At 38.5% G+C, this 26656-nt stretch overlaps 1 protein-coding gene across 1 annotated transcript; it reads right to left on the reverse strand.

Moving 5' to 3' along the window:
- Nucleotides 1-1413: 1413 nt before the first annotated feature.
- vtg3 (vitellogenin 3, phosvitinless) lies at nt 1414-26606 on the reverse strand. Its single transcript, XM_017702240.2, has 26 exons — nt 25351-26606; nt 25109-25129; nt 21202-21353; nt 20161-20412; nt 19897-20058; nt 19603-19751; nt 18377-18527; nt 18136-18293; nt 17866-18031; nt 15559-15684; nt 15235-15453; nt 14242-14459; nt 14058-14155; nt 12984-13108; nt 12774-12872; nt 12431-12550; nt 11732-11921; nt 11557-11644; nt 10605-10790; nt 8986-9124; nt 8730-8898; nt 8319-8422; nt 6834-7043; nt 5260-5405; nt 1647-1785; nt 1414-1497 (listed from the first exon to the last, which is right to left on the reverse strand). Exons 1-26 carry the CDS (start codon nt 25424-25426, stop codon nt 1414-1416), a joined length of 3747 nt encoding a protein of 1248 aa, XP_017557729.1. The 5' UTR covers nt 25427-26606.
- Between the last annotated feature and the right edge of the window lie 50 nt (nt 26607-26656).

The raw sequence follows: 26656 nt of genomic DNA on the forward strand, positions 1-26656 counted from the left end.
AAAAATAGATTTCTGACACAAAACAGGTTTGGCACAATTACTAGCCAAAAAAACATGCTTGCTTCAAACATTTCAAATGTACCTCTTTAAAAAATAAGGCACCAATTTCATGTCTTGTTATTGTTTATTATGTGTATGAGAAGAATAATGGAAAGAAGACACATTCACACAGTTGACTTAGTTATTTATAGTCATTTATTGTTAAATAAAACAAGGTTATTTTCCCAAAATGTGTTGTTATTTAAGTATTCATTGCGCTTTTTAAGTAAAATAATATCAAATTATTAAATTCAATTATATTAAAGTGATATATTAAAAGTAAGCTGAATTTATGTGGATTAATATAAGCTTCAGCAAAGAGAAGCAAAACTGATCGAGGCAAATTTATTATCAAACATTTTTTAATCAAGTGTGATTTTTTCCTGGCCTGAGCAAACAGAAGCACTGCTAATGCATCTGACGACAAAGTCACTGAAAACATGCTGTTTCACACGCTTGTGAAATCTTCTTGGCACTATTGTCCAATATGAAAAGAATAATATTTCTAATCAAATGCAAAGAGTGGAAACAAAGGAAAAAAAAATACAGTAACTTCAATGCTTTTTTAAAGGGTGAATGATTTTGGGCTGGAGTGATTAGAATCATATGGGTAGAGTTATTTAGGAATACATGACAGTGCATAGAGTACCAGGAATGGAAAACAAGTGTAAATGTACTTTTTGATTATACTTAAGTATCTTGAAAAAAATGTGTACATTGCTCAGTTCCTATTGAAGCTATATAGGGGTGTTTTTACTCAATTGCATTTCTAAGAGAAAATCTTATAACTTATATTTGCATTTACTCAAATTACTCTTAGCAAATTTGTGAGATTTCACTTTTTCTCTCATCAGTTAATCCAGTTCCTGTAAATTAGATTTTATTTTTTACTCATCGATAACAAATTCATATCAGTATAACATGATACTGCTATGTGAATTTATCTGTATGTGAGGGCCAGTCACCCTGAATAGTCGCTGTATCGCTGCAAAAATGAGAAAATCTTTATCTCTTAGAACATTCACCTTTAACTGTATACTATTGAGTCCATTTCAGCGGACATACCTTTTACTTTCATTGAGCTATTTGTTTAAGTTGAATACTTGTGTTTTCACTGAAGTATATTTTCTCTGTATTTTAACCATCTCAATGCAGCACAGAAGCTTTGAAGCAGACTTATAAATGGACACACATGATTCAGCAACAGTAGACATGGTCAGGCACACCCCCCACTTCTGCACCATCTTGTGGCTGATATCTGTCATTGCAGCCAGTTGCTGTATTTCAGGTGCATGGTCCAGTGGAATGTAATTTACTGTAATTGAATAGAAGCTGATTTTACAAGCAATTAACATTCTACAGTTAACATTCTCGCTACATATGATAAATGTTGCTGTTATCACTTTCAACACCCACAATTTCGAACGGAGAGGGGATTTCCTGCTGATACACAGTTAGCTGTTGAAGACAAAAGCAAAGTTTGTCAAAAGATGGAGTTATGGCATTTTCTTCTTATTATGAGATCTTTAAAGGTGGTATGAAATGCTGACAGGAAACAAGTCAAACAGAACTGGAGGATGCTTGCAGATGTTAAAGCACACTCTTACCTCTGGAATTTTGACTTTGACATCAAACCCCTCATGAGTCGAGGCCACAAGCATGGCTGAAACTTCATGTTCAGTATTTTCCTCATGTTTCTGATAGAAGCCCATGACGTAGGACATACCTGGTAAGTATTCCTTAACCCTAAAGAGAGATTAGTGAAAAATAGTGAGGTAAAAGCGCAATCCGTAAAGTAGAATTCCGCCCATTTGTCAAAACATCTGCATCATTCAGTGGTTAAGATGTCAGCAAAGGGGTTGATGGCAAATGTGCCATTCTGTAGGAAATGATAAAGTCAGAATTGCTGGTGATAGGAACCAGACGTCTGAAGATGCCTCCCAAAAAAATACCACAATATACAGTGATGGCTGCATTCAGCAGTCCATGGTTGCTTGACAATAATACAACACTCTATAGGAACTTCATTTCATACTTGTTTATGTTGACTATTATTAATAATGGCCTAAATTATTTTCTGAAATAATGTGTGTTTTGGGTCGGCTGCCACTTGAGGCTGGGCATTACTGTGATTATATCACGGCGAAGGGAGTTTTAGGTTCTCAGCTTTGTGTCGTGCCTAACAACACTCTTCCCCGTGCTAAAGTGGCAGTAACGCACACCCTCTTGTGGCTTATTGCTTTATTTGATTTTATTATGAGCCTCCTGCTTGACTGGGAACTGTGTAATTTAAACTTATGATGAGTGTTTTTTTAGCTATGTATGGTGCACTAAACTTGAACTGTGACATATATCTAACAGACACCATAATGTCAGCAAAGTAGATGCTTTAGTAATGCAGTAACTGCAGAGCCAAACAAAATTCATAGTAATATGGGGAAGAAAACTTGTCAAATCATTATTTAGACAAAACCTATTCTTAAGGCACTTTGAGTGTAAAATACAGCCACAGATTTTATTAATACCAGTTTAAAACACTTTTACTAAATCCTTTTGGCTCAGTATTTTACTGTCTGAAAACAAATTAAGAAAAATATGAGGTGGTTCACAAACTGTTTTCATTGAAGCTCTCAGCAGCGATAATAGCAGCTGCAGTAGCACCAAAAATGAGACAGACTTTTCACAGGTGTTACATAAAACACAGTCAAGTGCTTCATTATAATCATCTCCCAGTGTCTTGTGCTTTGAGAGGGAAACTCCTATAAATGCTTTTACCTTTTTAATAGCAAAACAAGGTTTTCAGCAACACAAAATGTTAAATCTGCCCAGGACTGTAATTAGAGTAATAGCAGTGGCGTTCACTAAAAAAAAAATTCAGGGCACAAATGCTGCTACTGTGGTGGTATGCTCAGGGTCTATATCTTTAGGCACTTTAGCTAGGAAACTTTGTCCATTCCATAGCAATTATATATATATATATTAAACTACATTGACTCCATAAAGCCTGTCGGGACTGCAAACCTTTTTATTTTTCTACTTCTAAAGCTTATAGTACCGATATACCCCTCTCCTCAGGAAAAGTGAATGTGCTGTACTTTTAAAACTCATTTACACACAACTGGACCATTTTATGCCATTGAGGGTACATTTACACTGTTTACACCTTGGGTACAGCACCATTTTTGAGACAGTAAATGTCCTATTTTTATATCTAATTGTTCTTGTATAAGTGGACCTCCATCTGTTCCTAGAGGGAAGCATCTCAACTTGTTTGCTGGATGAGAAGGTTTAATGAGACCTTAAGAACTTTGCACTGGATACAGGAATAATAGATGACAGACACAAAGGGAAGGTCACAGCAGTATCACCCTGTCCAGATGTTTCCTGTCAAGAGCTGCCCATACCAGACAATTCTTGACATCTGCTTTATAGGAAGGTTTCTTGGTCTCTACAGACACTGATATGCTTAAACTGATCCAGAAATGGCTCTGATGACATTTCTTGATTATAGAGCCTACATTACATCACATTATAAGGGGCAGTCATGGGCTGGAGGTTTAGGAACTGGCCCTGTGACCGGAAGGTTGCTAGTTCGATCCCCTGAGCTGGCATGACTGAGGTGTGCTTGAGCAAGGCAACTAATCCCCAGCTGTTCCCCGGGCGCTGCGCATAGGGTTGCCCACCACTCCAGGCAAGTGTGCTCACTGCCCCCTAGTGTGTGTGTGCTCACTAGTGTGTATGTGGTGTTTCACTTTACCGATGTGTTAAATGCGGAGGTGAAATTTCCCCACTGTGGGACTAATAAGGGTCACTTACATTTCCCATGTGAATAAACCGTGGAATTGAAAATGTTCCACCTATATACACCTCCTCTGTGTCTGCCTGTCACGATTGGCCCTCCCAGTCCTGTCTATATAGTTGTGTTTTGTTTGGGTCTAGTCCACGTGTTTTCTTTGTTGTTTTTTTCCTAGTCCGGCCCCTTGTTTTGTGACTCCGCCCCTGATTGTCGCCACCTGTTTTCTGCCTGTCCCTCATTATCCCTGTTTTATAAGTCCCGTGTTTGCCCTTTGTATTCGCTGGTCTTTGTACTGTTTGATGTTTGTATGTGCTGTTTGATGTAAGGCTTGTGTGCATAGTATATGTAGTATTTGAAGAGTTTTTGTTAAGTGTTTGGACTTCTGTGTTCTTTGTCATTTCTGTCCCTCCTGCTCTTCGTGTTAGGGTTAGGGTTAGGGTTAGGGTTACTGGGTTAGGGGACTGTCTTGACCATGATTTTGGATTTGCCCATAATAAAAGTCACTTATCTCCGCATATGCGTCCGCCTCCTCGCTCCCCGGCATTACGCTGCCATTAATCTGCAATGGCTCATGTTTACTTTTATGAAAGTCGATAAGCATTTCTTCTAGTCTGACGTCTGTAATTTTGGTAATCCAAGAAATAATCCATCTACAGGGATATTTTCTGAAAATGTTAATCATTAATTCCTGCTGATTCAGTAAAGTCACTAATTTTAAGGCCATTTAAGAGAAATCATGTTGAAAAATTCTAAGCAGACATAAATCAAATGTAAATAGGACAAAGATGAGTTTTGGTGACTACCCCAACTAACAAAATACTATATTATAGTATTTTTACATCAACAGTTGATTGTTATGGTTGATCTTTTTGCTCTGTATGCTGTTGTATGCATAAGTTTGATCTCTGGGTTTAGGTCCAGCTATTTTGTCAGATGTTTTTATTTGTTTGGATTGGAACTCATGCTCTCTTAAATTGGCTGAAGGTTCTTCACAAGGCAGAGATGTAAGCGCTCAAGTAGTTTATTGTGCATCATTAGAATGGAGGAACAATGTAGAAAACAATTAGTTATGATATGCTGAGCATTCATTGTATCAGCTAGGTTGCGGACGACCACAGGCAGAAAAGCAGCAGGGGTGCTACAGTGTATGACTAAGCCACTGAGTTAACATTACTGTGATAATACAGTGAATAATGTCACCGCCCTCCCAGTTGGCAAAACCATATCACACTACTCATATTGAATAAAGCAAAGTGATAGAACACATCCCGACTTCGATTTCATTCTAGAGACCCTGTGATTTATCTGGAACATTTTTGTTTTGTAAAAAAATCCATTATCCACTTTGATTATCATTGCCATTCTCAAGCTGACCAAAAACTGAGCAAATAATTCACATTACTTCAAGGTATACTTTAAATTACCTTTTTCCCAACAGTTGCATGAATGAAGGCACATCTCCCCAGTTAATTTCTGCATTTACAAAGGGCTTCGGTCCAGTTATGCCTGCAGTAGAAACCTTCAGTGCCACTTCATATGTCTGACACTCAGCACCCCATTTGAAATGGGCCTAAAAAGTACACATGATTCAGCAAGAAAGAACTGGTGCAACAGCAAAATCTAACAGCTTTAAAGACCTTTTCTGTGAACTGTATGGCTGTAGCCCTGATATTCTAATGAGCAAGTGTGATTGACATCTGCCAGTCATGCAGAACTAAACATAACAGCACGAGTGGAGAGAAATGAAGGAAAACAGAAGCTGTTAGCATGGCTGGTTAGATGAAAGGACCAATGGACAGATGGATGAGGTGGCTTGCTAGTTCTTAGCTATTGCTATGTAATTAGAACAGATGGGTACCGTATGGGAACCCAGTTTTGTTAAAGCTGTGTGGGCCAGACATGCCACATCAGCCTGTGACTGGTGAGGGGATGCTTTCTTAAGCTTTACCCAAAAGTTGGAGCACCCAGTTTTCAACGAAAGGTATAGAATTTTGGCAAACTACATCATTTATTATATAATTATGGCCCAGATAGATCACAATAGTTTTGACAGCCACAAAATAGAATATTGCAATTAGAAAATTACTCACTGATTACATAACCATAGATAATTTAAATGATACTGTAGACACAATACACAACTTGCTCTGTCACATTTCTCTGCCTAGTGCATGGGTCGGTGACATGGTCTGAAATTTTAGCTCTGAAGATTGGCATGCAGACTGCTGGTCACATAACAGCGCAGATGACAATCTCGTCTAGCTCGTAGCTAATGAAGCAGCAAACAGAGAGATTCAAGATGAACATTGGTAATTTGGAGACAAGAAACTGTCAAACAGTAAAAAGTTGTGAAGATGAAGTCAGCTTCTCATTTGAATTGTCCTGTTCCACCTTATATGGTGCAGCAGTTACATTCTGGCGCCTCAGGCAGCATTTAAGGTAGAACACGAAAATGAAAACAAGAAGCTGCCAAATGAGAAAGTGACTTTAGCCCCATAAAAACTCAAACGTTGAGAGACATTTTACAAGACAGTGTTCTGCTTTGAGTAAAAATGTCCTGCCAGAGATGCAAGATAAGCTGCTACAGCTTAGCTAAAGTTTAAAACAGAGCAAAGTAAGAAAGCATTTTTGGTTATATTGTATTTTTTATTCTACACTAGTACATTTGCATGTACCGAGACATATTTACAGCTAAAAAGGTAACATGGACATGAAATGTGGTTTAATCTTTGGCAAATGATTCTTCTTAACATTTGGATTGCCAATCCCTGGCTTAGGCACTATAACAGCCTTCTTTTACAAAACTAGACATGGAGTGAATGTTTGAAGACTTTTTTTTAAAAAAACACAGTCCTGACGTATTGGTTATTTGCCATTTCCGTGGTCAAATACTATGCTTGCTAGCTAGGTAAGTAGTAGTTTATACTATGGAATAGTTCAATTCCAGTCGTAACCTAAATCTCTGGATGCAGAAATGCCATTAAAATAAAATGCCTACCTTTGCTTCTGCCTGGATTTTTTGAACACTGAGGTCAGCACAAATTTTCCAGTTCACCTCTTCAGCCACCTCAGAAACAATCAGTTCTATATCGTCTCTTTGTTTGGCTGGAGTGTAATAGGCAGCAGCCTCATAGCCCACCTCCTTTACATTAGGACTGATGGCCAACACTCTCACTGAGATCACAGGCTCAGGAGCAGTATCTGTGCCCTAAAGATAGAAAAAAAGATTAGACATATTGGTATGGAACTGTTTGTTTGTTTGTTTATTTATTTGTTTAGGTAGCTAGCTAGCAATGTCAAAAGGGTTAGGATCAGAACTGATTCAAGCCTATTTTAATGCATTAAGTTTTGGCTGTATGAAGCCCAGTCTAGTTCCGATCCTTTGTTTCATGTTCCTCTGTTACATCACTATCACAGAGGTGATGTAAACCTGCATTGTTCACAGCCTGCAGAAGCGAGGTGTGTTTTCACCTGTTTAAGATATCTAAATGCATGTGGTGTGGAATTACTTTACAGTGGGCTATGAAAGAGGGTGGCATCAGTGTTTCCACTGTTTGAGCTAGCTAATCATTTTCAATCATGAGTTGAAAGCAAAACAATTGTTGGAAATGTTCTGCTTTACAACAATATTGTTCAGTATGTCGCATACGTAACCCTCCACCCCCCAAAAAATGATAAGTTTAGAATGTATGATGTATGATAATATGTGTATATGACATATAGAGGTTGCTCAGACTAGTCGACTTTTTGACTTTACTGTGATATTCAGCTTGCAGACCTTTGTCTTACCTAAATTGTGTGGCTATATTATCTATGAACACAAAGATGGGATTGGTCGATATTCAACTTTAAAGTATGTGGATTGGACTGGAGGGCAACCATCTGGACCCTGACTTCTCTGATTAATATTACTAATAGTTAGATTGAAACTGTGAGTGTGTTTGCATGCACTCTATAATCTGATGAAGAGAGCTGGATTTGAGCTCAGTAATCAGATCTCTCAGTGCATGCTATTCTGATTTCTTTTGGATTTCTCAGTCTGCACGTGTGAAATAAAGGATTTAAATATCCTTTATCTTTTAGATGATGTATGTTCATATTTTTAGGTGAAGTGGAGTGATGTTTGAAAGAACAAAGCCACGGCATGAAGTTTGAGTGTTACGTTACGTTAACGTCACGTCTTCTGTGAGTTTATTGGTTGATTGCAATGCAGAAATCCAATTACTGCCTGGCTCACGAAGACCTGGATTTCCCCCTATATCTGATTACTCAAGAGCATGTAAAAGTGTTGATCAGATTACTGACAAAATCAGATTTTCTGCAGTTACTGGATTATCAAGTGCATATAAACACAGTGTTTGGATGAGTTTGTTTTCTAAATGAAAGGAAGAAACACAATATGGCTGGATACTCTTTCAGTTTTGTTATAGGTCATGATGTGCGACTCAAATATAGATTGAAAGAAATGAAAATGTTATAGTACCTGAATCAGTTGAGTGACCGTCATTTGACTGAGCTCTGATTTGTGGTTTTGAGGGCCAATACTGATCTGGATTTTAATCTTTTCCACAGGGTTAACCGACCTGACTTTTGAAATATGGATGAGAAGGAAAAAGTCCATTAACTATGGCAATTCAGGAATCCAATTCCTGTATATTGACACTGTCTGGACAAAACCTCATCTCCAAAATGCTAGCTTTACCTGAGTTTTAATAAACATTAATGTAAAAATGTAATTTTGAGCCTTTCCGTTGGTTCATTGATTATTGAATATATAAGGAGCAGTTGCCATTTTTAAATGATCAAAATAAAAAGAGGCAGAAGGTTTTGTTCAGACATCAACAATTTGTCATACCTTCAGTTTACACTTGGTGTCATTTGTAATACAGCATACCTGGCTCAAGTTGACATGAGAAGTGAGTGTATCCTAAGAAGTAATATAGAGGATATTCTTTAAGGTAATGGACTCGTTTAGCTTCCACTTTAGTGCAGAATGCAGTTCCGTAAGTGCTTGCTTGAGCACAGTACTTCAGTTTTGGGTGATATATCTCTGAACCTTCATCCTGGTTCACAGACATGCACAATTCATTTTGAATAGTTAATGAAGATGTATTTCTTTCCTGTATGCAGAACTGTAATGCATTTTGTACCTGATCATTTCTGATTGTGTCTGTTTCTCTCCTGTTTGCTGTGAAACTTTGTTCCAAATCTCCAACATCTGGCATCATGGGAGTCATTTTGGCTGACATTGGATCTTCAATATGTCTTGACACAGCGTAAACATCAGAACTGTTCAAGAAAGACACAAATAATACATTTGTTAAAGGAATATTTCAACATTCTTCAACGTAATCTCTGTCTTCTGCATCTGTATCAGTGGAAAACCCTGGACAGAAGGCCTAATGACGTCAATGAATTTTATAAATACACGTCTGAAATTTGTAATCCATTTTCATTTAATAGCATCATCATGCTTGTTGTATTTAAATCCTCCAAGTGTTGTAAAATTAGTACTCTTATTGCATTGGCTTTTAGTGTAGCCCTGTAGTGAGCTCTCCCATTGGTTAGGCCTTCAGGAGATGAACTTCAGGCCTTACAAGCCAGACTAACTACTGACATAACTAGAAAGTGACAGTGGATTCAGTTAAGCATTTTGCATTGAAAATAGGTTGGACCAATTTTATGAGAAATAATGTCACTCTGAAATAACATCCTTCTGCAAGATATACATGTTCTAGATATGTCACTGACTGCGAATGTGTGTGGTAGCCTGACCTGGTTTTGGTTGATGACAAGGCTCTTTACTGAAAGAATCACTGTAAAACTGCAACAAGGTAGAGTTTATGCTAATATCTGTTACCAGCTTCAAATAAAACATATTGTCGCTGTTTCTTCAAAGGCCATATTTACTGTTATTGTTTATATTTTTTTGCATATATGGAAAACTCTAGTTTCCCCTTTGCATTTTTGCATTTTGTTAAAATGTTATGCTGAACAGACCAAAAAGAGTCTAACATTACTTGGAAGTAAATCTACCATTAACGTCCATTAAACATTTACAATGTTTTTTCTTTCTCATGTAAAGTCACCATATTGCAGACATGAGATTTTGTTCAGACAGTGATGATATGGAATTATGTATTTCACAAGCTTTAAATGTTAGTTTTAAATCTAGAATGACCAAAAATGTGTAGCTTTGCGCTAATACTAATTCACGTCCTGTAGAGGAGCTAGCAGGAATCAACTTTATAATAGCAGTATTTTTCATTTTTGTTTTTTGAGGTTTTTATTTTTGAGTTTTGATGTTCATGGCCTGAACTCTGATATCCAGTTGATTACTTACAGTACTTTTGATACATTTATCTGTATGTAGAAAACAGCTGATAAGCTGATAGATGCTATTGGACAGTTGCTGAATTATACAAATAAACATTTGAAATGCTGTGGAAATTAAAATACTATGGAAAAGATTGACAGTTTTACAGTTTTATTTACAAATATCTGAAGCTATCATGGAAACATGTTTAATTATGGAATTCAGCATGTGCCCAGTGCTTTCTATTGTAATTGTGTTTTGAGTGAACTGGTTTTACTGGGGAATGTATTGAAATTATACTTGAAATTAAACTACGGAATTCTACCATATGCTGTAAATGTGGCAGATAGAGATTAGGTTGAAAACCTGTGAATATTCCTTTAACCTGTGAATATGTTCTAATTGACTTTTAGTTTATAAGATATTTTTAGACGAAAATCTTGAATAACCTACTTGACTGACAAGAGCTCCATAGTGTTTTTGCATGGGGTGAAGTTGAGCTCATAATTATTTTCCTTGGCATTCAATTTCAAGTCAGTTTTCCAAGGCAAAGCCATGACCGTCTTGCTGTTCAGCTGGGCGCCGCTCTGAAAGAGCTCTGTATTGATCCCATGGAAAACAAAAAAATCCTTTGCCACTCTGAAACAAAAGAAAAAGTTAGTCTACGCTAGTATGTACATATATATATATATATATATATATATATATATATATATATATATATATATATATATATATATATATATATATATATATGGGTCAATGATATGATATATATATATATATATATGGGTCAATGATATGATGTGCATTTTTTGTGTTTTTTCCCTAAAAATAATTTCAAATTCAAGATATAAATCGAATTGTTCAGTACCTCTGTTATGTGCAACACATTTCAATGCATCCACATTAAGGTCATTTCATTCACTTCTTTTTGCCTCCAAAATTTTAAAATGTCCTGTGGTGCAACCGTCCAACCATGTATGTTGATTAATTAAACAAAGGTACTTTCAAAATCAAAAAAAGGTACTTTTTTTAGGTTTAGGTTTATTTGTTAGACAAAATATAAGTATAACCTCAGGTTCAAGGACAAAGGTTTCTACAGGTGTCTAAATAGATGCCTATTTGAAATTAGTCTGAAAAGTCAAGTGGCACAACCAGGTAAAGTCAGATGGTCCAACCAGACCAGCACAATTTTAAAAGGTTTTTTTTAAAGCTTTGATGACACTAACTATATATTTAGGACATAAAATGCACATAAAATGAAATGCAATAATATACATATATATATAAGTATACATACATATATATATATATATATATATATATATGTATGTATACTTATATATATATATATATATATGATCTGCAGATGTCACTAGACTATCTTTCAAGTTTACTTTACCCGAAAAATCCATCAGTTTGCAGGGATATATCTGCATTGAACAGTTCACGTAGGTTCTCTTTTGGAGTTGGTTTAATAACCGTTTTTGCTGTAATTGCAAAAATCATTGTCTTAGTTCTTCTTTGCACTCACAGTATTAAAAAGTGAAACTAAAAGGAATAAAAGCAGGTTATACCATTTACAGTAATGGCAGTCAGTGCAGATAAATATTTGCTGATTTCGACCGGCAGACCAAGGCACGTTGGCTGAATAAATCGGGTTTCCAGTATAAGATATGGCTTTGTCCAGTGCCATGATACCCCATTTTGTAGATGCTGAATAATGTTCCAGATTTTGTTTTCTTTACTTGAGGTGAGAGTCACAGACTATTGATGGAGAACAAATAACATAATAACACAGTAAGTTTCTCTCTTCCACACAAACCACTTGAAACTTTACGTCAGCGCAACTAAGACGGAAATGATTTAATCTGATTGTTAATGTAGTGTAATTGTTGATTTATTCTACGTGGTCAAATGTTCGGTTGATTTTCTACGTTAAAACAAGTTAGCACAGAGAAGACCCTGCTGCACATTATAGTACACAATTACTTTTTTCATTGAGTTTTTATTTTCTTTTGTGTATTTGCTGAATTTAACATGTTGGAGACCAAAACATAGAATGTGACTTGTGCAAAAGTTATAGCACATCAGCAGATAAACAAAAACAATGCACTAAAACTTTCACTTAGAAAATGTAATCAGAGCTTGACAGAATTATTGGCCAGAGTTTGTATTGGTCTGGCATTCCTGTATCCCAGACTTATGCTGCCATCTCCCTTCAGAACGGCAACAAAACCATATTTTAAACATGTATGTATATAATGTAGGCTTACCTTTAGAATCTGTTGAACCACATCGAGATCCAAATCTAGAAAGGAGACCTCTTGCCCAAAGACCCTCGCATATACAGATAAGAGAGGTTTATTTTTGGGAAAAGACTGCCAATCTGAGAGCTTTCAATGGGAATGAAGAAGTGCATTAGTTTCACATCTACAGTTTACAGCATGTCATTTCACCTGCATTGAATGAACTGTACTGTAGACTTAATATAGTTGTTAATACTGTTAATACTGTTATAGTTAATACTTAATACTGTTATAGCAAAGTGGAATAAGAATCATGTAAAATTTACAGATTTCTCACTGTGTATTCAAGTATCCAAACTGATTTACTCACTATTTTCATGATTGTTGCAAAGTCAATGGCTCCAAAATCCTCGGAGATCTCAGACCTGCCAGTTAGCAGCTCTTTCAGGCCTTCTGCACGAACACCAAGCTGCGTAAATATGGACGTCTAGTCAACACAACCTCTACAGTATGAACGTAAATGGGTCATAATAAAAGAACGCTAAAATTCCGTGTCTTTATACAGCTGCTTTTGAGTTACCTCGGTAAGCTGAAGTATTCTTCCGATGAAGTAAAGTTTTCCTTTTGAAATGATTTCTGTGGGTATTGCACTTGTACCATTTCTCAGTACATAAAACTCTCTCGACATGCCGGTCAAAAGCTCATCTAAAGAGTAAAGCAGACTCTCAGTGAAGCAGTAAATGCAGATTTATGCTGAATTTACTCATAAGATATATCCTCACTGAGCTCTTTCACTTGTTTCTACACGCATTTTATCAGCTCCACTTACCATATTGGTGTACTTTCTAATTTGTTATCCACCCTTTATCCTATTCTTCAATGCTCAGGACCCCCACGGGACCACCACAGTGCAGGTGTTTTATGAGTAGTGGATAATTCTCAGCACTGTAGTGACACTGAAGTAGTGGTAGTGTGTTAGTGTGTGTTGCGCTGGTCTGAGTGGATCAGACACAGCGGTGCTGCTGGAGTTTGTAAACACCTTAGTGCCACTGCTGAACTGAGAATCATCCACCAACCAAAAATATCCAGCCAACAGCGTCCTGTGACCACTGATGAAGGACGAGAGGAAGGACGAAACATAAACTGTGGCAGCAACAGATGAGCTATCGTCTCTGATTTTATATCTACAAGGTGAACCAACAACATAGGTGTGGACAGTGAGTGGACATAGTGTTTAAAAGCTCCAGCAGCTCTTCTGTGTCTGATCCAATAGTAACAGATACGGCGCCACCACGTCAGTGTCAATGCAGGGCTGAGAATGACCTGAATATCTGCTCTGTGATGGTTCTATGGGGGTCCTGACCATTGATAAACAGGATGAAGGTGGGAAAACGAAGTATGCAAAGAGACAGATTGCACCACAAAGCGCATCTATATTCTAAGTGGAGCTGATAAAATGGCCAATGAGTGTAGATACAAGGTAGATGTACCTGATAAAGTGCTCATTGAGTGTAGCTAAATAATGCTGGAAGTTGGAGATGATCTGAACATACTTTGTAAATCTTTCGTGTAGGTAAGCATAATGTATGACAGCTGAAATCTATGAATATGATTGATTATGCAAATTAGAAATGCACCTGTATCCTCAACTCACCACGAAACCAATCCAAGTGAAGAGCCTTGCTGTATCGGTAACTTAAGTGTCCAAATTTCGCAGCAAGTACTTTCACTGCAATATTGCATGCAGTGGACCTTTCGAGGGATGGTCATGAAGGAGAGGTTAGATTTATGCTAAACATTTGAGAATATTAGCAAAGACAGTGTTGTAGTGCTCTTACAGGTGCTGGTTGTCGGGCGTGCGGGAGCGTGAGATGGCCCTGAGATTAGAGTAAGTGAAGCTGGCCACCTGGAGGTCCATCTCCTGCAGGAGCAGCTCCACCACAGCTGAGATCAGAGCTACGGAAGGCTTCGTCTCCAGCAGGATCATAGAAGCTAGCATTCTGATTTCAGTAGGAAGAGTCCTATCTGCAAACATGGTTAGGGTAATGTCCTGCACCTGAGAGATGAAAAAATAAAATGTAAACTAAATTTGCTTTTCCTGAATTCATTGCATTCAAGAAAACAATAGAAATAATCATGAAAAAGAATTTTGGAGAGAAAACATGAGTTTTTGGAAGCTGAAAAACGAGCCTTTCTGAAAAGGGTTCTATATAGCACTAAAAAGGGTTCTATTATTGTTTCAACATCAAGTTTCTATATAGAACAATCTACACATTCTCTGTCAATCTGAAGAACCGTTTCACCATGCAAAGAAACTTAAGCATGCAAATCGCTGCTGTCAGATCTCCATTTTTGACGTTTTTCAGTTTTTCACCTTTTACACTGTGCATACATTTCATGATGAATGGACTAAAAAAAAATGACCCAATATGACCTGAAAAAATGTCTGGTTCCATTGACTTACAGCAAAAGTAAAGTATGTTTTTCCGTTCTCCTGTAAAGTTACCATTTTGGAGATACGAGGTTTTGTTCTGACAACAGCGAAATTGTTCTTTGAGCTTTTGTGGTTCTATAGAGAAGCATTATCTTTACTAAAGAACCTTTGAAGAACCCATTTTTTATGTGTGTAAAGAGGGAAAAAAGATTTTAACAAAATATTTGTGAGAATAAAAGGTTCACTTTTCAGTTTTGTCTACTGACTATTGTGTGTGAAATGTCCATAAAATATGGAGATCAGCTGACATTTCAAAATAGTATAATAAAAATAAAAGCAAAAAAATGTTAGCCTCTCAGAATCACTGAGAAGCAGTATGACGAACGCTGATGCTTACTGAGAGAGGGTCTCTGCTGGCGAGGTGTCGGAGAGACTGCACAGCCACGGTTTGAACCCAGGTGGAGAGGCTGTCAGCCTTTACAGAGAAACCAGGAAGGAACTTCATTATGGTCTTAATGCTTAAAGGGTGGCCTGCGTTTCCCAAAGCCTTCAGAGCAAGAACCATATCTTTATCGTCCTTCTTAGCGAGTCCGTTATTTGCCATATCAAGCAGTGGCTGAAAAAAAAGAAAAATACAGAGAATGAAAACTAACTTAATTAGCACAGCATCAGTAGGTGATCTGATAAGAAGTGCTTTTGTAGACCAGGTTTAGTATCATACCTGCACTGTGTTGACTGGACAGGGGGTCTCACGAGCACATGCTCTGTACACCAGAGAACCATATGATAAGACCACAGTGTTCCAAAGCAGAGGATGGGACTTACTGAAGGGGATGGTCAAGAATTCCTGTAGTGGACATGAGGCAGATCAGTCTTATGTTCACTTAAAAGCCTTACGAGCCTTACTTTTTTTTTCCAAAAGAACAAATGCAGTAGAGGTAAAAAAATGTATTGATTTGAGGGTGATATTGATTTTGCAATGTCTGCATTGTTTATAACTGATTATAATACTATTTAATTATGCATTCACAATTATTTTAAATAATACATGGTTTATTCTCAAATATTTTCAAAAACAAGAAAATTTTTAAAAAACGCAGTCGTGCGTTTTCTTTAAACGCAGTCGTGCGTTTTTTAGTTTAGTCTCACTAGCTAGCACTCTCTGTTGCATGATGGTCCATGGCTTCCACCCTGGGGAGAGAGCTAGCACATGCTTCCTCCAACATGGGAGTGTAGCCACCACATCATATCCAGCTGCCACTCTTGCAAGGACACCGGCCTGCTGAATATCCATAGAGGAGAACACTAACTGCCCAGTTCTGTATAACTGATGCCACTGCTAGCCTCACACTGAACCAATGCCGTAACTGGGACCTTATGGGCCTTAATGACAATTGTAATTTGTTAGTTTGCTCTCTATTGTTGTGTTTTAAACAAGTTGATGTTTTCAAGGCACGTCACTTAACCCACTAGCATCCAATATTAACCTAAATCAGTGGTCTCCATCCCTGGTCCTGGAGAGCTATGATGCCCCTCTCCCTTACAGAATACTAATGCCTGTAATCCAGCCAATTAGAGACTTGTAAAGAAGCTAATTAGCTGGAGCAGGTGTGGTAGCTTGTGGTTGGAACTAGACAATGCAGGAAGGTAGAGGACCAGAACCAGGGCTGAAGAACACTGACCTAAATGTTTATGCTAGAGCATCTATTTAGTGTTTCAGAATTGTAAATAGTGAATGTCATGTTTGAGGTTATCAGGTTTTTTTGCCCCCTCTGAGGAGGCTCCACCCACTCAAGTGATTCCAGGGCTGCATTCAGGTGGGTGTTTGAAATTCCCCGGGAAGATGGTTGTATCTTGGGAAGTTTCGTCTGCGGGGTCACCATTTGATAAAGGTCTTGTGTGTAAGCTGGTGGAAGTTGGTGGCGGTAGGATTTTCCTGGAGGCTTCGGTAAGCTTTTAAAGCCCCCTGGCTAAGGTGTCACCTCCCGGGGCTTATATCTCTGGAATGGAAACAGCTAAAGGGACGTGGGTAGGTTCATTGGAAAGTGCAAAGTTTGGGACCTTAGAAGTAAAGCACGGCCTAGATCTAATGCTCCAAAGCCGCAGAAAAGCGAAAACTTGGGCTGAACGCAAAATGTTAGCAAAACATTTATTCTAACAGAAATGGTGCGTTGACCTCTCTATTGGATTACGCAAGCATTGCAACTATGGTCACTGAGAAGGCCATTCTTGCATATTTCTTGTTCTATTTAAAAAAAAATTACACTAAAATACTTACGACTTGTCTTCTAATGTCTTCAGTTGTTGGGTACACCAAGTTGCAGAGGCCACATTTGTAGAGGCCTTTATCAGAACCCATTATGTGTACTGCCTTTTTAATATGGTGGGATTTACATGAACGTCGCTGCTCACTGGGTTCACCTCTGACACACCCACCAAACCTACCCCAAAGCCCATTGCACACCTTTTCACACCTAAGTGTGCAGGTTTTTGGATTTTGACTATGGATATGTTGCCTGCTTTTGTTTTGACCCTTGCTTGTGTAGGCAATGAGTTCTAGGCTGCCCCAAATAAAGCCATTTTGCACTCGCAACTAACCTACATATCTCTGACATTGAACATGTTGTACTATAATAGTGAAATTCTTTTTACTATTTTTTTTTTATATTACTTACTTTTCTAATCTAAAGTAGCAATCCAGTAAAATGGTTGCTATGAAGTCATTTTTTAAGCGGTGAAATAATGTTTTACAGTGAGTGAAGGATATGTTTGTTAACTATTACAATAGATGCGATGCATTCTAAGAGATGAACAAGAAGATATGTAGATTTCAGGGCTGCCTGTGTAGTGTTGTTGGAAGCTACCAGGTGAGATACCCCGTTGAGAAACAGATCATGGGTGCACTGTTGTACCACTATGTATGTGAAAGGCTGAATAAAGATTTTAGGGCGCAATTTCACAATGGAATTGCAATCAGATCACATTGTTGTTGAGGTCAAAGATTTCACCACTCATATGCAGTCTTTACCTTTGCCGACTCCACTAGTTCAACCTCAGCTGTTAGATGGTTAAATGCCACCAAAAGTGCCTGTCCAGCTTCATTTGCAGAGATATCTCCAGCTTTGAACCTGTTTGCTAGAAACTTGAGCACCCTGTCATCTGTCACCTCAACAACTGTGTCCAAGAACCACCTCCTAGTCAAGAAGAAGTCATCATGGAGAACATATGAATCTTCCACATAAGTAGATCTGTCTCATTATTTAAAGGTTCCTTGCCCAGATCAGTGGCACATAAATACCTGTGCTCATTATTTCCTGATAGCTGCTTCCACAACGACTCCAGATCGTCATTTGTTGATGCTCGGAGGAGTTGAATAAGGGCAAGGACATCAGAACTCGAGGTGCTGTTCAGTTGGTAGATGTTATCTTGGGCCAAGCGTTTGATTAGGTCGGCAATCTATTGAAATTAGAGAGTAAAATTAGTGAAAAGAACCGATTTGTTTTCTGTATCTGACTGTAACCTTCATTTGCAAGACAAACCTTGGATACGGGATCATTTAGTTTTATCATCACAACTGGAATTGGAGCTACACTCTTCTCCATCTTATACATCAGATTTCCCCTGCTTTTCACTTGACCAGTCACAGGTTTCCCAACAGTGTCCGTCTCTTTGAGCAGCACAATATTCCGCCTGTGAAATAAAGCAGCATTGACCAGCCAGTTTTACTGCTGTAAAGCACTGATTGCCCACATATTTAAAGGAATGCACTTCTCATAAAATAAGCCCCTAAATGGTTTCAAGGGTTTTTTAGTAAGAAAATGGATCTATATAGAAACATGAACACTCAAAAGAACCCTTTGCATGATTAAAGGGTTCCTCACATCACTAAATGCTTGTTCACATTGATTAAGAATGTGTTGCAGATGCTTCTATATAGAACCTTTTTGAAAATGGTTCTATATAGTACCAAAAAGACTTCTTCTATTGTTACAATGTTAAGCCTGAAACAATAGAAGAACCATTTTTGGTGCTATAGAACCCTATAGAGCCAGAGAAAACACATTCAGCAATCTAAAGAACACTTTCATGGTGCAACGAACCCTCCACTTATGCATCGGGTTCTTTAAGTGTTCATGGATCTTTATAGAACTATTCTCTTTACTAAAGAACCATTGAAGAACCACCTTTTTTAAGTAAGTAGAAAAAAATTCTAATTAGTGTACACTCTTAAAAATGTGGCTCCTCAAGGTTTCTTTTGTGGTTCTGTTTAGGATCATGAGTTCTATATAGAACCATTTTATGCTTAAATGGTTCTTTGCATGGTGAAATGGTTCTTCAGATTGATGGAGAATGTGTTGTATATGGTTCTATATACAACCTTTTTGAAAATATAGCACTTAAAATGTTTTTCTATCATTATGATGGCAAGCTTGCAACAATAGAACCCCTTTTTGGTGATATATAGAACTATATACAGCACATTCTTTGTCAGACTGAAGAACCATATCACAATGCAAAGAACCACTGAAGTGCGCAAAAAAGTGGTTGTTCTATGGCATTGTTCCAGTTTTTGGCACTTCTCAATCAAACATGCTAATCTTACTAACAGTAAATTGAAATGTACCTCTATCAATTAGCATTATACAAATGACCTCGCATTAATTTAGTGGCTATTGGGTTCCTTTGCCTGCTGGCCATATAAGCAGGTGTGGTAAAGCTGTTTTGGCCAGTTATGGTACTTTGTAGCAAAATTATATGGACTTACGTGGCCTGCAGGTTACAGTTGCCCCCCTTCACGTTGAATGGAGTAAAGTGGTGCCTTTCCAGAGCAGAAGCTTTTGTAATCAGACCACCACCTTCTACAGACTTCACTGTATATGCATACTTCACTGTGGCAATAGCATTCTTACCCCTCTGAAAGCCCAAATATCACAGTATTGCAATTGTGATTATGTACATACATAAAATCCTGTGCTTATTAGCTCATTTATAGGTATTTGAGAACATATCATGCCATAGAAGGATGCTTATTACATGTTGGATAAGTAAGTATCCAAACCTGTTGAGAGTTTTTGTTTTCCTCAGCCAGCGCCATTCCCTGATACATAGCAGCTTTTGGATGGCAATCATTAATGTCAACGATCTGAGTCACATACAATTCTTTGGAAGCTGCATTCTCCTCAATAGCATAAGCACTGTGACATACACCATGAATTCCCAACTGAGAGGATGCAAAAACAAAGCACATGTAATATTCTGTGCAAGGCACTTTGTAGGATTATGTCAAATAGTGGTATTTAAAGGAAACGTTAAGGTGGGATACCTCATTAAGCTCATAAACTCTTTGGGTGGTCTTGACTGTAACATGCAGAAATCCCACAATGCCTCTCACTATGTTCACAATGGTGTTGGAGACTTCGCCTCCTGTCTTAATATCACCTATTTGTCCCTTTGAGTATTCAAACGTGAAGGGTCTGTTGAGTTCGTCCGTTAAGCGTTTGGTGAGGTTGGGTGAGGCCTTAAATGAGCTCTGTCCTGGAATTCCATTGAACTCCTCAAATACCATATTGTAGATCTAGACAATCAACACAATTTGTTATAGGCTGCACTTGTTTTCACTAAATATTTCAGTAAATATTTACCAAAAATAATCCAATCATTCTTTCACAGTCATCTGTCACAACCTTGTATACTTATTCATTACTCATAATTGTATATATTGTCATGTTTCAGGATGATGCCCACCATTCAGTCAAAAGTGTGTGCTCACTAGTGTGTATGTGGTGTCCCACTGTACAGATGGGTTAAATTGCAGAGGTGAAATTTCCCCACTGTGGGACTAATAAGGGGCACTTAATTGATTAATAATACTAATTATTCAATTGAATAATTTTTTCTTGTAATTATGTAGATATTTTTCCTATTACCGCAACAATATTCCTGTTTTAGTGAATTCATTACAAATTTGAAGACACAAAAAGTGTACAATATTTAAAAAGACTATATAAACATTCATTTATTCATCTTCTGTGCCGCTTATCCTTCTGGGTTGCTGAACCCTGTCCCAACACTCATTGGGCGGAAGGCAGAAAACACCACGGACAGGCTGCCAGTCCATCACAGGGCAGACAAATAGACATACATACTCACACTTCAGGGCAATTTATCATCGGAGTGCATGTGTTTGAACTGTGGGAGGAAACAGACACAGGGAGAACTCCACACCTGGTCGCCCGGCCGGGGAATCAAACCCAGACCCTTCTTTTTGTGAGGTGACAGCGATACCCAGTGCTGCCCTGGCCTACACAAACAGTTATTATATAATTATTTGTGAAAAAAGTGGTCTTTTTGATGTTGAGCATACCTGAAGGAGAAAGGTCTGAATTGATACTCCAGTGATTTTGAAAGTACATTGCAGTTTGACCCCAGACTCGGCCAGGTCTGCCATGTCACGCCCGATTTTCACCACTCCTTCATATTCATACTCATATGTTTTTTTGGGGTTCAGGGTGGGCTCTAAAATATTCATGGATGGAGGGGATGAGAGAAAAAATGCTTATGAGTCCCTGAACTTTTTATACTGCTATTTCAGGTACTTATAATTTTACTCAAACTAGAGTCAGTGTGGTCAGTCAGTCAAGACATGCCTGCTATCTGAGTGCTCTTTAATTCTGGAGTGGAGATGCTAATGTAGCTATCAAGAAACAGAAATTTATACCTCACAAATTAGCAGTCCTCAAGCAGCATGTGTAAATCTGCACATACTTAACCATTAGTGTTTCTAAGTACATAATAATGCTTTGGTAACACTTTATTTGGATGGTCCACCATAGATGCTTTGTAAATGCTCAGTATATCTGTAGTATATGAATGGTATAAGCACCATTCAACTAAATATCTGTTAAATGCAACTGAACTTTGAGTGTTATTTGGAGGATCCACTGTAGATTCTTGGTAAATGCTCAGTCTGTTTATAAGTAACCTTCAACGAAATATCTGTTGATGGCAACTGAACTACACGTTCAGTGTGAAAGAGTTTATTAAATCTATCCCTAACACTAAACCTAACCTCAAGGCTAAACTTACACCTACTCCTAACCTTAACCCTAACCACAATGTTGTTGATAATCACCTGAACATTACTGGAAAGTTTGTTAATGATTTAAATATCTGTAGAGCATCTAAAGGGGTCCATCCAAATAAAGTGTGATCAATACAAATTTGGGCCCTGGCCATTAAAGGGATCAACTCAAACCACATTGAGCTGTTCAGTAATCTGAAATAGAGATGCTTTTATGATCTCTAACACTGTGATATACTTAGGCTTTAAGATGGCTGCTGCTACTGTTCTGGGTTATGTGATAGACTTTCAGCCAATGTCTGTATAACCAGGGCCAGAAACCTCATTAAAGCCCTATTCGGACAGTATTCGTTCTCCATAGGAAGGTGGGTCATTTCAGTTTACCTCAGGATGTCTGTAATGTTTGCGAGCGACTAGCATGGGATAAGAAATCTAGGTTTAAATGACAAAGATGGGAGTGGCTTCTCAATTTACACGCTGCCTTCATTCCAGAAAAGAGCAGAAAGCACTTAATTTAGTCATTATTTCGTTTACTCTAACCATTTACTTCACTGTCTTAGGTAAACACGTAATGTCATTGGCATTACCATTAGATTGGAAACTGATAGCCAACGGTCAACTTCACAGCAGAAAATCAATGTTTTGTTCTATAATTATTACATGTTTTGAGCTGTACAGCCAAGACAGCACAGCCACATTTGATTTTAGCCACAGAAAAGAAGGATGCTGAAGTCGGCTTCCTATTCGCCTGCTTCTTGTTTGAATTTTCCAGATCTACCTTAAATTTGAGGTGGAATTGGAAAATTCGAACAAGAAGAGAGAGACAAATAAGTGCTTCTTCGAGGCTCCATGCTGAAGAAACACCACAGGATATTGTATTTTCACCAACATGTCAATATGACCTGAGGTTATATTTATGACTTGCTCTACAGAAGGTAAAAGACGCTGACGTCTTTACTGACCCTGAGCACACAGTGGTTAAAAATGACTGACATGATGCTTTTCAGGATTACATTCACTGAGAAATGCAGGTAATAATTAGCCCACCTCCCCTATTAAACTAATCCCATCAGAATAGGGCTATAGAAGTGCATTTGAGATTACCTAACAACTCATGCTAATTGGCACTGGGGAGACTGGGGCATCTTGTCACACGGGACGTTATCACACTGTTAATAGTTCCAACATCAGAGGTTGCTACTTAAAAGTGGAATATTAGTTTTGAGCTTTTGTTTGGTCTGATGTCATATCCTGACTGGCAAAGCTAAGAACCGCTGTGAGCTGAGGTGAGCACAGGTTTGCCGTTTTCCACATTTCCACACACTGGAACATTCATTTTTTTTGTAATAATTTTTTGCCTACTCGTTAAAATTTTTACAAACATACATTTATACTTAGTAGAGAAGAGAACAAGGTGTGTTCTGCTAATGTCCTGCACTAAGCTCACTTTCACTAAGCAACTTGTCACGAGTGCACACTCATGATTTAATTGCTTGTAAGTCTGTGCTGAGCTAAGATATGAAAATACACACACACACACACACACACACACACACACACACACACACACACACACACACATATTTTCTAAGCCGCTTATCCTTCTGGGTAACGGGGGGAGTTGGAGCCTATCCCAGTGGTCATAGGGCAGAATTGTAATGAATACAGAATAAATTCTTGAGACTTCCTTTATTACTTTGGTGTGCAGTTTGTAACATTATCACCTCCTAATCCCACAATATATAAACAGGAGTGAAAAGTGTGACAAGACGCCCCCGGTCTCCTCTATAATCCTCCATTATCTATTAGCTGCGTTAGCCCCGTAGCTCCAATACAAAACTAAAGCAAACACCAACGATATCTTAGCTTTCTTCCAGTGGAATTTGCTTCCCAAAATAATCTGTATAGAATAAAACTGAAAATCACAAAGCAGGTTTATGTAATATCAACAGTGCATCAGTAGTGTTGCAGATAAACGGTGAGCAAACGAGGTCCAGTGCACCTACAATGTCACCTTCTCTCACTCCCTATCTATTTCTCCCCCTGCTCTCTGTCTCTCGCCTCTCTCTTTCTCTCTGTCTCTCCCTCTCGCTCTCTCTCACATACACCTCCCCACTCTCTGTCTCTATTCTCCCTCTCCCTCTGTCTCTATCCCCTCTCTCGCTGTCTTTCTCTCTGTCTCTATCCCCTCTCTCGCTGTCTTTCTCTCTGTCTCTATCCCCTCTCTCGCTGTCTTTCTCACTGTCTCTATCCCCTCTCTCGCTGTCTTTCTCTCTGTCTCTATCCCCTCTCTCGCTGTCTTTCTCACTGTCTCTATCCCCTCTCTCGCTGTCTTTCTCTCTGTCTCTATCCCCTCTCTCGCTATCTTTCTCACTATCTCTATCCCCTCTCTCACTGTCTTTCTCTCTGTCTCTATCCCCTCTCTCGCTGTCTTTCTCTCTGTCTCTATCCCCTCTCTCGCTGTCTTTCTCACTATCTCTATCCCCTCTCTCGCTGTCTTTCTCACTATCTCTATCCCCTCTCTCGCTGTCTTTCTCTCTGTCTCTATCCCCTCTCTCGCTGTCTTTCTCTCTGTCTCTATCCCCTCTCTCGCTGTCTTTCTCACTGTCTCTATCCCCTCTCTCGCTGTCTTTCTCTCTGTCTCTATCCCCTCTCTCACTGTCTTTCTCGCTATCTCTATCCTCTCACTATCTCTGCCCTCTCCCCCTTTCTCTCCTCCCCTTCCCTGACTCTCTTTCTGTCTCTTTCCTCTCTCATCCTGCGTCTCTCCCTCTTGTCTTTCTCCCCTTTGCTCTCTTTCTCTTTATGCCTCTCTCCCCTCTGCCTTTCTTTCTATCCATTTCTCTTCCTCTGTCACTTCCCTCTCTTTTTGTCTCTTTATCTCAGTCTCTCCCCCTCATTTTTTCAAACTGTCACCTGTGTCCTTCTCTCTCTCATCTGCCTCCTGTTTTTCCCTCTCCCTGTTCTCTCTTCTCCCTCTCTTGTTCTTGTGACCCCCCCCTTTCTCTCCCCCTCTCTCGGGCCCCACAAACCCCTTTATCACACACATAGCCTATGCATACAGCCCCTGAATGTTATGTTAAAGTTTATTTATAGTCTTCATTGTACAGGCTAATAATAATAATAATAACAATAATAATAATAATATACATAATTTCCTTTTGGATGATGAATAATATTCGTTACTCACCATAATTGATGCTCTCACTTGCTGACAGAAGAAAACATCAGAGTTAATGTTTTATTGAATGCTTTACTTAAGCTCTATTCATTACATAGCAAATAGCACAGCTATGAATAAAGACGATAAGCCAAGGTTAGTAGTATACGCATGATATTGGTGACGTATAACTGGTCCAGGATATATGGTGATATCATTTGTAATTTACATTATCTAATCAGGCTGCGCTCTAATCTGTACGAGATACATACCAGCCAAGGCTGCAAAGAGACAGAAGAGGAGCCAGTGCATGGCGAGTGGCAGCAATGCAATCACATGCTTGGGCATCGTCTTATATATGGAGGTCAATCCTCCCTCTCCTGTCCACCTTATCTCCTCTGGTCAGAGGCAGTAGGGTCAAAAGACCTCCTTCAGTCTCGCTTCACCTGCACAGGAGTGTGCTGCTGCATGGCAGGATGTTTATAGCTTCAGAGTGAATTCATGGTTTGGCTGGAGAAGCGTGACTTGAACAGTATTTATAGTTATTAAGAAGCCAAAGCCAAAATGCAAGGCAAAAGATGGCTGCACACCAAGTCCATGACATGCTGAGCCCGTGGAAATGGGAAGAGGACAAAGGTGTGGGTCCACTGTGACTACGGGCAATGTCAGTGTGTCCTGCCAATACAGTGTATTCACTGAAAAATAAACACACGAGTAGAATGAGCCCTGTGGACGTTCGCCCTTCAGACTAAAATCACATTAAAAGATCTAAAACTGACATAAAAATGACTCTATAAACAATTTTAAATCATGTTAACTTAAAATTGCAAGGTAATTCTCTGTATAGTTTTGTTGGTTATCTCACAGTTCTCTCAAAAGTTCTGCTAACTCATGTTTATCCCAGTTCGTTCAACGATGCAGCTTAATCTGAGCTTCCTCAAAAACTGTGAATTGTGATTGTAAAAGATGAAATTGCTTGAAAGCTTTGTTGGATTTTTACGATCTATGTCGTATTGGATGTGAATGCACATCCACTACATCCATAATAAACCAGGTACAGTGACCACTGTTGTAGACTGTGAACGGTACAAACTCCTCTCAACATGAGTGACTAAAATGTATATATATAAGGTTTAACTGACTGGATGTGGGGAGGAGTTAAACCTCTTCTGATGTATGCTGGATTATTTAGAAATGCAGATAATCAATAAACATTAAAATATTAACAAACTAGCCCAAATTTTGTCCACACGCCAAGACACTTTTCTCTTGTCAATTCCACCTACAATCTGGCAACACTGGCTGTGCGCATATACAAGTTTCCCACTTGTAAATACTGTTCAAGTGCAATTTGACATTTCCCAGTTTTTAACACCACTCAAATGCAGGAAAAGATACAGAAAACAGAAGGACAGAAGAATCCATACCTAATGTGTTTGTGAAAGAGGTGTTTTTAACTTTTAACTCTGCCTGACACGGCAGAACGTAACTGCTGCCCCACTTAAGGTGGAACGGGCAATTTGGGTAGCTATCTACCAAGACATCAGTATACTATTAGCAATTTTTATGCTAGGTGAA

Source organism: Pygocentrus nattereri, chromosome 15 (genome assembly GCF_015220715.1).
Source record: "Pygocentrus nattereri isolate fPygNat1 chromosome 15, fPygNat1.pri, whole genome shotgun sequence".
Classification (NCBI taxonomy): domain Eukaryota; kingdom Metazoa; phylum Chordata; class Actinopteri; order Characiformes; family Serrasalmidae; genus Pygocentrus; species Pygocentrus nattereri.

What these genes read in the sequence shown, in the direction of transcription:
- vtg3 (XM_017702240.2), bottom strand. Translation starts at nt 25,426, where the DNA reads ATGCCCAAGCATGTGATTGCATTGCTGCCACTCGCCATGCACTGGCTC. An exon ending in TAAATGATCCCGTATCCAAG is followed by an intron (nt 18,294 to 18,376) that starts GTTTGTCTTGCA and finishes TAATTTCAATAG; the next exon opens with ATTGCCGACCTAATCAAACG. An exon ending in TGGTTCAACAGATTCTAAAG is followed by an intron (nt 11,922 to 12,430) that starts GTAAGCCTACAT and finishes CTCCATCAATAG; the next exon opens with TCTGTGACTCTCACCTCAAG.